The 15,990-nt window shown below is 40.4% G+C and overlaps 1 protein-coding gene across 1 annotated transcript; it reads left to right on the top strand.

Annotated features, from left to right (window-relative positions):
* Positions 1–152: 152 nt before the first annotated feature.
* On the top strand, positions 153–9,151 carry LOC129835135 (palmitoyltransferase ZDHHC21-like). The gene is made up of 8 exons (XM_055900541.1): positions 153–275; positions 849–1,013; positions 1,100–1,198; positions 1,346–1,457; positions 1,820–1,958; positions 2,331–2,447; positions 5,175–5,218; positions 5,507–9,151. The coding sequence occupies exons 2-8, from the start codon at positions 860–862 to the stop codon at positions 5,649–5,651; spliced, it is 810 nt and encodes a 269-aa protein (XP_055756516.1). The 5' UTR covers positions 153–275; positions 849–859; the 3' UTR covers positions 5,652–9,151.
* The last annotated feature ends 6,839 nt before the right edge of the window (positions 9,152–15,990 follow it).

Below are 15,990 nucleotides of genomic sequence, written 5' to 3'. Positions count from 1 at the left end.
GATCGCATGCTGGGACAATTACATTTATTTTTTGCAATATATATATATTAGATAAATCATACAAATAACACTACCAGAATAATATTTTATTTGGCTTACAAAAAAATACATTATACAAAAAAAGTTCGAACGCACCTCCAGTAGGTGGCAGCAGGACTAATCTTTCTGACAACAAATCATAACACAGTCACAGAATATTTCATTTGCGGCATCTCCACGGAAGTACCCACTAAGAACTGAACCGGTGGACTCATTGGAAAAGACAGTACTAATAAGTGGGTAACCCTCTGAATTTTAGGAATATATATCCCCAGCTTGACGTGTAGGTGGAGGAACTAAAGTAATGTGATAGCTAGCTACATTGTGATCTGTTACTTCTAGCTAGCTATCTACAAAGACCAAGCCCGCGCGTAGCTAGCTAGCTACCTGTCAGAAAAGCTCGCCAGTAATCAATATATTTTTCATGTGTCTACTGTCTACCTTGTATGCTTGACATGGACTACTTTCAGAAAATATTTTGCTAGCTAGTAAAGTGTCAGTATGTTATGGTACAATCAGAATGTATTGCATTATTGTGTGTGTGTATGTGTATCATAATGTGACTTATGGGTGGGAGGTGCACACTAACATGTCATCATTGGTTCATGATGTACACAGGCATCCGATAAGAATCAGAAGAGAATGAGAAAGTGAGATAACGTTGACTATGAGCTAAATTTTTATTGAGTAAGACCTTCACAAGTGCATCCTAACCTATTGATTAACACTGATCATAAGCTGCCAATGGGCATATCCATATCTTTTTCTCCAGGGAAGGTTATGACACTTCGTCTCTCTGTGTCCCCAAGTCACAGGAACCATGAAGCTTCGGCTGCACTTTGTGGTGGACCCCATGGGCTGGTTCTGCATCAGTGTGGTGTTGGCCATCTGGCTCTACAACTCCTTCTTCGTCCCCAAGTTGGTGCTGCTGCCACATTTCTATGAGGGTCATATCCACTGGGCCTTGGTTGTCAGTGAGTATCAATCCCACAGACCAGGAGTTATTTCTGACTAAACAAAGACTTTTACTGCTATAGTCATCCTGTTCCTCTCCTCCTAGGTTACTACTCAGCATCAGCCTTCTGTATGGCAGCACTTTTCAGAGCTTCTACAGCCGACCCTGGCAGACTCCCAACCGACCCCCACATCCCTCACTCAGGTAATGTGGCATTCCACAGCCTCTCCCTCTGTGTCATGAATACAGATAGAAGATCCGCTGATATATACGTTTTTTTTATATGACAAAAGTATATAATTTGACATGGTCAGTCATGACACGGAGACCTTTTTTGTTACTTTGTTTCAGAGCGAGAGCAGTGGGAAATGTGTAGCAAGTGCAACATGATGAGACCAAAAAGGTCCCACCACTGCAGTCGTTGTGGTCATTGTGTACGTAGAATGGACCACCACTGTCCATGGTAAGGCTTCAGACACTTCTATCACTCCCCTAGGAGATTCAGCTATACAGGGCAGCTCTTTGTGGGGGGGAATTTTGTGTAGCATTCAAAGAGCTGATGGTGATATAGTCTTTCCTCGAACTGGCCAAGAGATGGGGCCGCCTGTACAGTATTTACACCCCACACTGCACCTCTTCTCTAGCAGCACCCCCAGGATTTCCATTTGCCACATTGCTAAAAGCAATAGACAGTTAATTGAACGGTTTATGCCTAAAAAAAAGTTGATCCTCTTAGGAAAATCTGCTTGATATTTGACTAGCTTGTAACTAGGCCTATGAGCAGTCCTGTAAAATGTATTGTTTCTCCCTCTTGTCTCCTGGCAGGATCAATAATTGTGTAGGGGAGGACAACCACTGGCTCTTTTTGCAGCTCTGTTTTTACACACAGGTCCTCAGTTTGTTCACCCTGGCTCTGGACTTCTGCCAGTACTATTACTTCCAGCCCTTAACCACATTGGACCAGGTAAAGTCAAGAATGAAAAGTGAGGCCTTATCAACACTGAACTAGCATTAATTCAAGGAATTTATCACCGGACAGAACCCTACATGGTTTGAATCATGACTTGGTTCTATTTGGTAAAAGCGATCACAAGGAAGCATTTCGTCACAGTTTTTGATTACCTTCTAAGTCAAGATTTGACTATTTCCTTGGAAAGTATGGTATCAAGTTCTTACAGATCCCTGACTGTTAGACGCATAAAAAGCACTCTCCCGTCTATGTTTTGATGATTAATATTTGAATGGAGATGGTATGCTGAATGTGTGAAAGGAGGACGGGGGTATGTGCATGGTGCTGTGAAGTTGACTTTGGCCTATTCTGGTTGTTCTCTCATAGGAGGCGTTTACTGCACGTCACGAGCTCGCCCTGATACGAGTGTCTGCGATCATGGGTCTGGTGATGTTCGGAGGCATGAGCAGCCTTTTCTATACTCAGCTCGCTGGCATCCTGACAGTGAGTCAAATCTCTCTACTGTCTCTCATTACAGATTGTGGTCAGAAAATTGTGGTCAGGTAAATATCAGAGTTGTTGTTATACTGTGCATTCGGAAAGTCTTCAGACCCCTTCTCTTTTTCCACATTTTGTTACGTAACAGCTTTATTCTAAAATTGATTAAATATTTTTTTCCCCCTCATCAATCTATACATAATATCCCATAATGACAAAACAAAAACAGGTTTTTAGACATTTTTGCAAATGCATATATAAAAAAAACGGAAATATCACATTTACATAAGTATTCAGACCCTTTACTCAGTACTTTGTTGAAGCACCTTTGGCAGCAATTACAGCCTTGAGTCTTCTTGGCACACCTGTATTTGGGGAGTTTCTCCCATTCTTCTCTGCAGATCTCTCCAGCTCTGTCAGGTTGGATGGGGAGTGTCACTGCACAGCTATTTTTAGGTCTCTCCAGAGATGTTCGATCGGGTTCAAGTCCGGGTTCTAACTGGGCCACTCAAGGACATTCAAGGACTTGTCCCGAAGGCACTTCTGCATTGTCTTGGCTGTGTCTTGGTTGTTTTCCTGTTGGAAGGTGAGCCTTCGCCCCAGTCTGAGGTCCTGAGCTCTCCGGAGCAGGTTTTCATCAAGGATCTCTCTGTACTTTGCTCTGTTCATCTTTCCCTCAATCTAGACTAGTCTCCCAGTCCCTGCTGCTGAAAAGCATCCCCACAGCATGGTGTTGCCACCACCATGCTTCACCGTAGGGATGGTAATGGCCAGGGCCTGATTTCTTCCTGATGTGACGCTTGGCATTCAGGCATTCAGGCCAAAGAGTTCGCTTGGTTTCATCAGACCAGAAAATCTTGTTTCTCATGGTCTGAGAGTCCTTTAGCTGCCTTTTGGCAAACTCCAAGCAGGCTGTCATGTGCCTTTTACTGAGGAGTGGCTTCCATCTGGTCACTCTACCATAAAGGCCTGATTGGTGGTGCAGCAGAGATCCTTCTGGAAGGTTCTCCCATCTCCACAGAGAGCTCTGTCAGTGACCATCAGGTTCTTGTCCCCCGATTGCTCAGTTTGGCCAGGCAGCCAGCTGACAGCCATGCACTGTCAACTGTGGGACCTTATATAGACGTGTGTGCCTTTCCAAATTTTTGTTATATATTTTTTACCTTTACTTAACTAGGCAAATCAGTTAAGAACAAATTCTTATTTTCAATGACAGCCTAGGAACAGTGGGTTAACTGCCTGTTCAGGGGCAGAACAACAGATTTGTACCTTGTCAGCTCGGGGATTTGAACTTGCAATCTTTCAGTTACTAGTCCAACGCTCTAACCACTAGGCTACCCTGCCGCCCCATCATGTCCAATCAATTGAATTTACCACAGGTGGACTCCAATAAAGTTGTAGAAACATCTCAAGGATGATCAGTGGAAACAGGATGCCTCTGAGCTCAATTTCAAGTCTCATAGCAAAGGGTCTGAATACTTATGTAAATAAGGTATTTCTGTTGTTATTTTATAACTTTGAAAATATTTCTAAAAACCTGTTTTCACTTTGTCATTATGGGATATTGTGTGTACATTGATGAGGGGGGAAAAACGATTAGAAGAAATTTTAGAATAAGGCTGTAATATAACAAAATGTGAAAAAAGTGAAGGGGTCTGAATACTTTCCCGAATGCACTGTATGTCAAAGTAGCATGTTATGCACTGTTTACTGATGTATGCCATTCAGCCTCAGTTCTGTTCCCTGGGTATGTGACTAGTGTATCCACACTTAGACCAGATTGTTACCTATTGCTCTCGAAGTAGTTGGAATATTAGGATGTGTTTGTAAACTTTACTGTGTCCTTGGCTGTCATGACCTAGATGAGCCCTCACCTTTAACCTCTGTGAGTGGATTGACAGGATGTAATGAACCAACACCAAGGTGCAATAGACTTAAAAGCTTAAATGTGAGCCCAGCTGACTAAAACCATCTGGACTGCTAAGCCATTATTGTCCCTGTAGGTAAACATGGGTTCTTCTCGCAGCTTAGGAAGGCCTAGTTAGTCCAATACTCACTCGTCTTGTTGTTGCACAGACCTGTGAACAGGCTTAGTAAAAGATTTGCTGATTGGACAAATCCCTACACCTCCAAGTCTCAATGTATAGATGTACGCCACCAGAAGCTATTGGCTATTTTAATACAACAAAACATATGGTAAGGAGGAAGGGCAATGGCAGGATGTTGGTCAGTTGTTTGTTATTAACCGAGAAAACAAGCTAACAGGAATAAGATGATAACAATATGTTACAAATGTACAGTAAACGCAGAGTCATGTAATAGTTAGGTGTTTTGATTGTTGATTAAACAGATAGAGGTCCTTTTCAGAAAACATCTTGACTTTGGAAACCTTTGGAAATCCGCACAGGTGGGCAGGTGCATTAATGCAGCGTCGTCCAGGTTAGGGTTTGGCCGGGGTAGACCGTCATTGTAAATTAGAGTTTGTTCCTAACTGACTTGCCTAAGTTAAGTAAAGGTTCATTTAAAAAAAAAGTCTCATTTGCAGTTGGTGTGTTTTCTGTTTGGTGAATCGCTTTGTGTGTAAGGCCTCCACTTGAAGAGGTTTACCTGGCTAAGTAGCACACATCCTGTTAATTAATGCAAATAAATGTTCCAGGGCAGTCTGTGATCATGCAAACTACTCAAATATGTTCACTGTTTAAACTATTTCCCTCTTGTGTGACCCCCTAACAGGACACCACCACCATTGAGAAAATGGCTAACTTCTCAAATAAAATGTAAGTACAATGGTTTTGCTCCTTTGTGCTGCCTTTGATACAAGGGACAAGAAAATCCTCTTAGTACTTGCAGACTTTGTTGGGCTCTGTGGACAGCCTCTTCAGTTTCATGTTTTACTTATCTGAATAGAAACAATTTGTCCAGCCTGCTAGTTGACAAATCATCTCAGTACCATTTCGTTGAATTTGGTGTTCCACAAGAGTTAGTGTTGGGACCTCTGTTTTTCTCTTTAGGGACCATTCGGACTTGCATGCTTGTGCAAATTATTTTTCCTTTCTCTTTCACAGGGTCGGGGCTGGTGGTGGATCAAAGGAATCCTGGCAGCGGACTCTGGCTGAGGTATTTGGCACTACCTGGAAAGTCCTGTGGTTCATCCCGTTGAGGAGCAGGCAACCGCTGACCTTTCCCCACCAATTCCGCACTCACGTGTAGATAAGTGAAGGAGCTCTGTTCCACTTCGAACCAGACGATAGGCTGCCATCTGACAGAGAATACACTGTGCACACTTTCAGCACCCCCCGCCTGCCTTCACCTCCCTGTTTCGTGCCATCTAAGCTCGGTGGTAGTCTTGGTTGGCCAGTGGATACACACAGTCTTTTTGTCTTTCTCTATAGGACGTAGGTTTGACAGTGCCTGAACTGGATCACAAACTTCTGCAAGAGTCGAGGACATGTTACCAAGTGCAACCTAGTCCCCTTTCTAATCATTACTAGGGGCTCCATTGTGCTCTATTGTCCCACTGCGGAAACCACTTTAAAGGGAAATTGCTTTTGAGAGAAACTCAAAAGGAAATCACTAAGAACCTCAAGTTGATTGTAGGGCCATGTAGACCTTCAAACGACCCTAAATATTAACCCTAACTCTGTACCCAATACACAGCCTAATTTTTCTATAATTTGTGCCATGACACTTTTAGTCAGTCTCCCAAATGGTGTGGATACACACTTTTTACAGAAGGCTTTATAAGTAATAATTTTGGGAAGAAGTTGGCTATCAAGTGGTGGGCAAGATGGTTTATGGATTGCTAAATTGTAGAGCAGAACCATAATTTAACTGCATTCCAGAATTATATGGTCCAAGGGTTCCTTTGCTTTACTGTTTACACTCATATTTATTTTAAAGATTTTTTTTAAAGATGCTCCTACAAAAAATATTTACCACTAGTAACACCTTAATTTTAACTACATAGTAACCAACCATGACTTATTTTCCATTCACAGCGGTAATGTCTTGTGTTCCACTTTCATTACTATCAATTAGACAACATTTCCACAGAAGTGCTGAACTTTCACAGATATCCATGATTAAAAACATCTCACAATGCTAGAAAGTCATCCGTTATAAAACACTATGTTTGCTTGAGACTTTTTCAAACCTCCACACTGTCTATTGCCAAATTATTTAACCTTACCAATGAAGATGATATGAAAAATGGCCCAATGGGGAGTCACAGTGAAACAAGTGGATTGTATCAATATTTATTTCAAGCTATACCAAATACTTGTATTTATATGTATCTGTTGTTGTACACTTGGCTGTAACATTGTGCATATGCACTGATATATTACCTCTATATTTTTTGTACACATTCCACATTTTTTCAATATACAGTACACATGCTGTAGAATTCTTTGAAGAATTACTCCTCTTTTAAGTTTTCTTGATTTTTATTTCAATGTTCTCATCACTTGTTGAGTTGATCATTATTTTTAATGAATTGAATGTATGATAATAACGTTGAATCTCCTGTACCTAATGTGAGACCTAGTGGAGTCTCAGAACACTGTACATGTGAGTAGGCACTGATTGATGTTGATTTGTTCTTATGTTGAATGTGGGGAAAGCTGCTGTAAATTGTCCGTCATATTTCTAGTTTCTCCTTTTCTGTACCTCGATTGGTCGTAAATGGCAGTGGACGCTGGAATCTTTTTTTTGTTGTAATAACAATAGGGTCTTTAATTTGAATTTCCTGGTTGATATTGTAGTATGTTTTCTACTCTTTACTTCCTTCATCATATAGGATGCATCATATATGGGGAATGTTAATGTTACAATAATACAAAATACATGTTTTTCGTTTAGACTTGAAATATTTGTCAATGGCTCGTCACCAATAGGAGTGCCACCAACTGTCTTAAACCATAGATGTATGTACAAAAATATTTTTTAACACTACATCAACTTTAAGTCTAAAAAGGACCTTGGTGAGAAGCTATATCCTCATTACATCAACTGGTATCCCACCGGGCTTGATGCTAGGTCCCCTGCTGTTCTCATGTGTGTCTTCTACACTCCCTAGCCCTCCCCTTCTTAAACGTTATCTCCTTCCTAACTTGATCACTCGTGATGGATGCTCCATTGTCTTATGACACTATATAATGTAATGTACCACTTCCTCTGTAATCATTCAACTTCGTGCTACTGAAATCAGCACTTTATTACATCCCATGATATTTGAATTTAGCACTTTTTTATTTTAGTAAGGAATTTGCCATGAACCTTTGCCATAGCCATTAACATAGATCTACTTACAAGGCTTTTTTTATTTGGTTCTTTAGCCCCCTTATTATAATTCACTTTGAATAAGTGGCTCTAGATGAGTGTCTATGCTAAATTACAAATATACTAGGAAGGAGAGTCCACATATACAGATGTAGGATCTTAATTTGACCCAGTTTGCTACAGCACGAACAATTATCCTGCAACAACAGGACGTGAATTATGTGGATTATAATTAATTGACGTTTTTGTTGAATTGATACATTTTTCATGAGGAAAAATCAGGTCTAAAATGTCAAAGTGGAAATTACAAACTTCAGAAACCTTTTAAAACCTCAAATACAATTTTCTCCATTGCAGGAAAGTTCTCCTGCAACTGGGTAATCAAATTAAGATCCTACATCTGTATTGAGTCTTGTAGTTGCGGCATACGTCTATTTAAAAAATTGAATACATGTAATTGACACATGATTCATGCATGTTCAGGTTACATTACCTGTTGTTTACATATTTATTTTTACATGTAAGAACACCAATATTTTACAGTTTGAGATATCAGCTTGAAATACCAATGTTGTGCTGACTCATGCTTTTGGCTAAATGATTCTCGTTAGGCCTTTTTGCTGCAGCATCTTTTCTTTCTCAATGTAATTAAGAATAATGCATATATACAGTAGATCATAAATGTGTTGTGCATATATCATACATATATTCCTGACTGTTGTGTAATGAATTGGGCTCCAACCTGACATCAGATTGACTTGAGGATGCATTAGAATGTATAGAGGCTTGAAGCTTAAGACTCTTTTGTCCTCAAGAGGTTGCAGTAAGATGGAATTGAATTTCATTGAGTTCAATTGAAATGTATCTCCATAACTTAAATATAATGTAGATGTCTGTATACTCAACATAATATATATATTTAAAGGGAATGTCTCTTAAGATGTTGGTATGCCTCACATACATTGCCTCGCATACACATGCATTTCAAATAGCCACCTACATTTTACATTACCTACAAACCATTACTGTTTTTTATTGTACCCATAATACCTATATTCTGAAAATTCTAACATTTAGTTAACTTACAGATATGGCATAAGAAATGGAACATCAATTTGGGCCTAATATTGTCCATTTGAGAATCAATTTCAGGGAAAAATGTCGATTTAAAAAAGGTTTTTAACTGATGGAATTAAATGATTTGAAATTCAGTTTGAGCTTTTAAAAAATTGTTCAGTTCAAATCTGTTTTGGGAAGACCGAATTTAAAGTTAATGTCATACATGTTGGTTATTTTCTGTGTCTCAGGTTATAATTATATTCATTTTCTTTGACAATTAAGAAAAAAACCATTGTTTTAATCATGGGAATATGAATGCTGCCAATACACATGATTATTTACTAAATAAATGCTGGAACTAAGTTCTTAAATGTGTTTTGTTGTTATTACTTGCTAATTAATGTACCTCATAGGTGGCCAATCCTCCTACTGGAGAGCTACTGGGTGTGCAGGCTTTCGCACCAACCCTGCTAAAACACATTTGGTACTACTAGTCAACTACTCATCAGGACCTTTATTAGCTCAGTCAGGTGTTAGAGTAGGGTTGGAGCAAAGTCCTGCACCCCAAAAACTTTAAGGGAGATACATTTAACAGGCCCTTCATTTTAGTCAGGCACTGTTTTTACACAATGTGTCTAAAGTCAAAACCCAACAAAGTATGTAGTTATGAATATTCACTGTTGAATTCAGTAAAACAATATGTGGGTTGTCTTTGTCAATTGTCCCTAACCCCAGGTCTTAACAACTCAATGAAGCATTCATAATGTGTGCATGAACCCAGAATTTAATTTATGCTACCATTGTTGTCTTCCAGACGATCTAAACTGGCAACAAGTATGGAGTGCGTTCCTCACAAACTCCTATGAGTGATGAGCCTTTTGGATGCCCAAGAAAAGCTGAAATACAGATGTAGTATCTTAATTTGACAAGTATCGTTTAAGCTAAATAATCCGGTAGCAACAGGATTGGAACATTTAGTCCATAATGTTGCGTGATCAGCGGTTAGGCTATTAGCTGGAGGCTACATGGAAAGTACAATACTGTTAAGATAACCATGTGTTAGTACGGGTTTTCAGTGAATTTATGAACATCATAAAGCTCATCCTCTTTTCCTGCAATGGAAAAACCTCAACAACAAAAGAGTGATCAAATTAAGGTCGTACACCTGTAGAGGCAATTTCCGTCTTTACATTTACAAAGTAAAAATGCTTCATAATCAGTTTATGGTTACTGTGGGGCTATTATCTAATCCAGTGACATTCCAATTGACCTTAAATAAGTAAAATATGCTTTGTGTTACAGTGAATTGTATAACAATGCATTGTATGCATGTTATAAGTACACACGCCATGAGATAAACATGTTGCACAATACGCTTCTAGTCAGGGACTGAGCTAAAACAGATCCCTTTGTCCATACTGTGATAGTTGGTCGTTTTGTGTGCAGATTAGACAATGGCAATGGATTTTTTAATTAACCAATTAAACTTGATTAAACTTAAACTTGAAACATACCCTATATGCCCATGCTCAGACATGTCCACATACTTCATGTATGTCTGAGTGAGTTTACAAAATCATTGATGAAGATAAAATAGGCCTAATTCTTACACATCAAGGGTGGTCAACACCAATAACATATTTCTTTAATTTCTTTAAGTCATTTTATGATATGAAAATGTTCTACCAAGAGTACATGTTAATTTATTTCCTTAATCTCTGGTCCTGCTTCATCAAGTGGACTAATTAAACAAGTGGCCACCTGTTACCAGCACAGGAGTGGACATCTGGCGAAACAAAGGAAATAATTAGGGGCTTGATATAAACATAATATCTAAAGCGTGGAGGAGGAGTGTCTTTTAAGATGCAAGCCGTGTCTATATACAGTTTTATTAGCAGTATGATGGGAGGTATTACTGTCCCAATGTGCTCTGCTCCATTTCACCAAGCCTAGACTAGGATTAAGTATGCAGTAGACATGTCAAACATTGTTGGATTTTTAATTAGTAATTAATCGCAGACAATCTTTTTTTAATTTCAGGTTTGTTTCCATATGGGTCATGTTTAATCCATGGCATATGATTGTAGCATAGAAAAGGCTGGTGATATTTGCATACAAAATGTATTCATTCTAACACAATTATTTTCAAACAAAGAAATCATAGTACATCTTTCGCCAGAACAACCAACATGTAAACATCTCATCTCTATACATTTTTTAAAATATATTGTGCCTTCTCACGTTAGAGTAACCACGAAGAACTTCCCAAGAACTTGAAAGATGGCGCTGATAGAGATGGCAGCTTCGCTTCAAGTCCTTAGGAAACTGTGCAGTATTTTGTTTTTTTTATGTATTATTTCTTACATTGTTAGCCCAGAAAACCTTAAGTGTTATTACATACAGCCGGGAAGAACTATTGAATATCAGAGAGACGTCAAGATACCAGCATAACCAGCACTACGACCAGGAATATGACTTTTCCAAAGCGGATCCTTTGTCTGCACCTCCCAGGGCATTTGAACTGATTCCAGAGGCCGACCCAAAACAACGCCATCGGAAGAGAGGGTGCCGGAGCGGTCTTCTAGGGAGGCTTCAGATGCGCGCACACCACCCACCGCTTCTGAGTATATTACTCGCAAATGTCCAGTTCCTAGTTAACAAAGTTGATGAAATTAGGGCAAGAGTTGCTTTCCAAAGAGATGTACGGGATTGTAACATACTCTGTTTCACAGAAAATGGCTAGCTGGGGATATGCTGTCGGAGTCCGTACAGCCAACGGGATTTTCAGTGCATCGCGCCGACAGGAAAAAACATGTCTCTGGTAAGAAGAAGGGCGGGGGTGTATGTTTCATGATTAACGACTCATGGTGTAATTGTAACAACATACAAGAACTCAAGTCCTTCACCTGATCTAGAACTCCTCACAATCAAATGCCGATCGTATTATCTCCCAAGAGAACTCTCCTTGGTTATCGTCACAGCCGTGTATATCCCCCCGTAAACGGATACCAAGACGGTCATCAAGGAACTTCACTGGACTTTATGCAAACTGGAAAACATAAATCCTGAGGCTGCATTTATTGTAGCTGGATATTTGAACGAAGCTAATCTAAGAACAAGGCTACCTAAATTCTATCAGCATATCGATTGCAGTACACGAGTGAGTAACACACTTGACCACTGCTACTCTATCTTCCACGATGCATACAAGGCCCTTCCACGCCCTCCTTTTGGCAAATCTGATCATGACTCCATCTTGTTGCTCCCCCTTCTACAGGAAGAAACTAAAACAGGAAGCGCCCGTGCTTAAGTCTATCCAACGCAGGTCTGACCAATCGGATTCCACGCTTCAAGATTGCTTCGATAACGTGAACTGGGATATGTTCCGGGTAGCCTCAGACAATAACATTGATGTATACGCTGACTCGGAGGGCGAGTTTATAAGGAAGTGTATAGGAGATGTTGTACCCACTGTGACTATTAAAACCTTCCCTAACCAGAAACCGTGGATTGATTGCAGCATTCGCGCAAAACTGAAAGCACGTACCACTGCATTTAATCATTGCGAGGCGATTTGAAACATGGTCGAATACAAACATTGTAGTTAATCCCTCCATAAGGCAATCAAACAAGCAAAGCGTCAGTATAGATGTAACGGATGTGAAATGGCTAGCTAGTTAGCGGGTACGCGCTAGTAGCATTTCAATCAGTTACGTCACTTGCTCTGAGACTTAAGTAGGGTTTCCCCTTGCTCTGCAAGGGCCGCGGCCTTTGTGGAGCGATGGGTAGCGATGCTTCGTGGGCGACCGTTGTTGATGTGTGCAGAGAGTCCCTGGTTCGCGCCCGTGTCGGGGCGAGGGGACGGTTTAAAGTTGTACTGTTACATAGAGACAAAGTCCAGTCGCAATTCAATGGCTCAAACACGAGACGTATGTGGCAGGGTCTAAAGACAATCACAGATTACAAAAAGAAAACCAGCCCCGTCGCGGACATCGACGTCTTGCTCCCAGACAAATTATAAACAACTTATTTTTAGATCAGTAAAAGGAGTCACCCAGGTTCCTCAACAAAAGAGGGAGAGGACGTGGAAGAGGCCACCACGGAGGGGGAGGAAGAAATCAAGACTATCCAACCACACGGAGCAGGACCAGAAAAAGGCTGTGATCAACATTTCTGGAGAACCCCTTTCTGATGATTGCATAAGGGTATTGTCTAAAGGACTGTCCTTTGCCCCCACATACTCAACTAATGAATTCAATACAAAGATTGACCTATTTCGTTTCTACAGGAATCTACATCTGAAGGCCTGGTACAGGCAAAACATCTCTCCAACTACAGACACCAGTGTCTCAGGTCAGGCAGTTTCTGTTCCCTCAAAAACACCTTTTAAGCCCAAGTCTACATTTTGTCCCATCGTCCAGAATACCACACTAAATACATTTGCCAAGAAGGTGAATTTTGATGTGGAGAATCTGTTTAAGGGTAAAATTGACTCCAACCAAACACAACGTAATCTTTCTAAGACAGAGAGGGATGCAGTTGAATCATTGTCCAAAAATGAACGGATTGTGGTTAAAAAGCAGACAAAGGTGGTGCTACAGTAGTGTGGAGTAAAGACAAATATGTGACAGAAGTCTACCGTCAATTAGACAATGATGAATTCTACCAATCTCTTACCTTCAACCCTACAGAGGACCTATAAACGGAATTGAAAGGGATCCTCACAGAAGCTAAGGAGAATGACTACATTTCAGACAATGAGTTCAAATTTATTTTCAATGGCAGTCCACATGTGGCTTCTTTTTATCTTCTTCCAAAAGTCCACAAGAATCTTGAAACCCCCCCAGGGATACCAGTCATTAGTGGTAATGAAAGTCTGACAGAACCCATCTCTAATCACTTTGATTACTTTATTAAGCCTTTTCTGACGTCACTCCCAGCCTATCTTCAAGATACCACAGATGTGTTGAACAAAATGAAGGAATTGAACAATGTAGGTCCAGCTTCCTTTTTAGTCACCATGGATGTGGAGTCTCTATACACCACCATTGAACATGAACAAGGATTGGCAGCGATGCACCATTTCTGGAGTACCCGGCCTGAAACTGAGATGCCTCCTACTGAATGGACTCTTAATCATAACATCTTTATCTTTCAGGACCGTATTTTTGAGCAGGTCAAAGGATGTGCCATGGAAGCTTGCTACAGCCCTTCCTACGCTGGTTTGTACTTGGGTAAATGGGAAAATGACTTCATTTTGGATCCTTCTAATAACCATTTCTTTGACCGGATTATATGGTGGGGACGCTATATTGATGATGTTTGCCTGTTCTGGTCCGGCTCAGAAGATGAACTTATTTCCTTCCACCAATACCTTAACAGCATTAACCCTAACATCAAACTAACTATGGAGTACAACAAGGATAACATTCATTTTTGGACCTCGACATCAGTAAAAATGACAAAGGTTGTTTGCCGACATCAATCTTAAGGAAGCCTACAGATGGGAATGCCATTCTGAGGGCAGACAGCTTTCACCCCAAAACGCTAAAAGAATGTTCATTCCATATGGACAATTCCAAAGAGTCCGCAGAATTTGCGATCAGGAAACAGACTACAGTGTCAAATCTGCTGAATTGGAGAATCGCTTCTTGAATCGGGGCTACAGCGTTCAGGTCCTGAAAGATGCAGGTATAAGGGCTGGAATACTTGACAGAGAGAACTTGTTACGAAGGGGAGTGCCTCGTGATACATCAGAGAGAGTGTATTTTGTTACAAAATACAGCACTGAAGCAAAGAACATTAAAAGAATCATTAAAAATAATTGGGGAATCATCCAAAGTGATACGCTACTACGCCAAGTCTTCCCTGAGCCACCAGTTATAAGCTTTAAGAGATGTCCTACCCTAAATGACAAATTAGTCCAAAGCTATCTTCCTGGTGACGCTCAAAAGACGTGTCTTGACCACAAACCCAAGGACTCTTTTAAATGTAACCAGTGCAACCATTGCAGAAATATTCCACAGAAGAACTATTTTGTTGACACAGCTTCTAAAATTAGTATTACGTCAAGCATTTAATTAACTGTAAAACCACTCATGTCATCTATAGGATACCAGTTGCATTGAATCACATTCATTGAAGTGCAGTAGAAGGTTGTGTGGTTCAAAAAGTGTGTTTTTGTCCCCAATACACTGTCTCTCCAGTAGCAGTAGCCCCTTCTCTCTCTAGCAGCTGCAGCAGAACAACTTTCTGCACTGGTCACTGGAGGTATTGATTTGGCCTATTGATTTTCACATTAGAAGTCATTGTAGTTGAAAAAGAAAGTACAAATCCAACTAAAGCTGGATCTCCAAACAGTTAAGCCTAATCCAATCAAGACTACGAAATGTATCGATTTTTCTTTCCAAATCAATAAAGTGCGTGGTGTGACTGTCGACCTTTCAGTGTATGTGAGCGTGGCCCTTAACTTTCTCTTATGCACGCCTGAACATGAACATCTAGGCTATGCTGTTTCAATACACTTTTATAACTGCTGAACAGTTAATCAAATGGCTACCTGGACTATTTACATTGACCCCATTTTTGCACTGACCATCTTGCACTGGCTCTATGCACACATACTGTACTACACTGACACTCCAACACACACATTGACAACACACACACCAGTGGAGGCTGGCTCATAATAATGGCTGGAATGGATTCAATGGAATGGTATCAAGCCTGTTGTTTCCATGTGGTTGATACCATTCCATTCTCCATTCCAGCCTTTATGAGCCATCCTCCCCTCGGTAGCCTTCAGTGACTCACACTTTCACATGTGCTGATGCTACTCTGTATATTATCTATCCTGATTGCCGAGTCACTTTTACCCCTACTTACATGTACATTGTTACGTTTCCCAGCAAGAAAACCAAATATTGTCGCTCAAACAGAAGGGGGAACTAACAAAGAGTCACTGACAACAACCAGAACAAAACAGGGGGGGGGGGGGGATTCTGAAAGACACTCATGGGGGTGTCCACAACTAGAACCTAAGACACCCACCATGAGCACACACGAAATTTGACCAAGAGGCAAACAAAATAAAAACCCACACCAAACTTAATGATAGGAAAAGAAGAGTTTAGAAATCTAAATAGGGAGCACCAACTAAAGGTGCTAACCCTTCACATTTATCAAGATAACTGGAGCAGTGGACCAGCGA

The sequence above is a fragment of the Salvelinus fontinalis genome, chromosome 36 (genome assembly GCF_029448725.1).
Source record: "Salvelinus fontinalis isolate EN_2023a chromosome 36, ASM2944872v1, whole genome shotgun sequence".
Lineage (NCBI taxonomy): Eukaryota > Metazoa > Chordata > Actinopteri > Salmoniformes > Salmonidae > Salvelinus > Salvelinus fontinalis.
The sequence above is the reverse complement of the archived record's forward strand: the minus strand, read 5'-3'. Positions and strand labels throughout refer to the sequence as shown.

Bases quoted from the DNA above. Each gene is read 5' to 3' on its own strand.
- LOC129835135 (XM_055900541.1), top strand. From the start codon at position 860: ATGAAGCTTCGGCTGCACTTTGTGGTGGACCCCATGGGCTGGTTCTGC. The intron at 1,014-1,099 runs GTGAGTATCAAT...CTCTCCTCCTAG, and splicing joins CCACTGGGCCTTGGTTGTCA to GTTACTACTCAGCATCAGCC. The intron at 1,959-2,330 runs GTAAAGTCAAGA...GTTCTCTCATAG, and splicing joins CCTTAACCACATTGGACCAG to GAGGCGTTTACTGCACGTCA.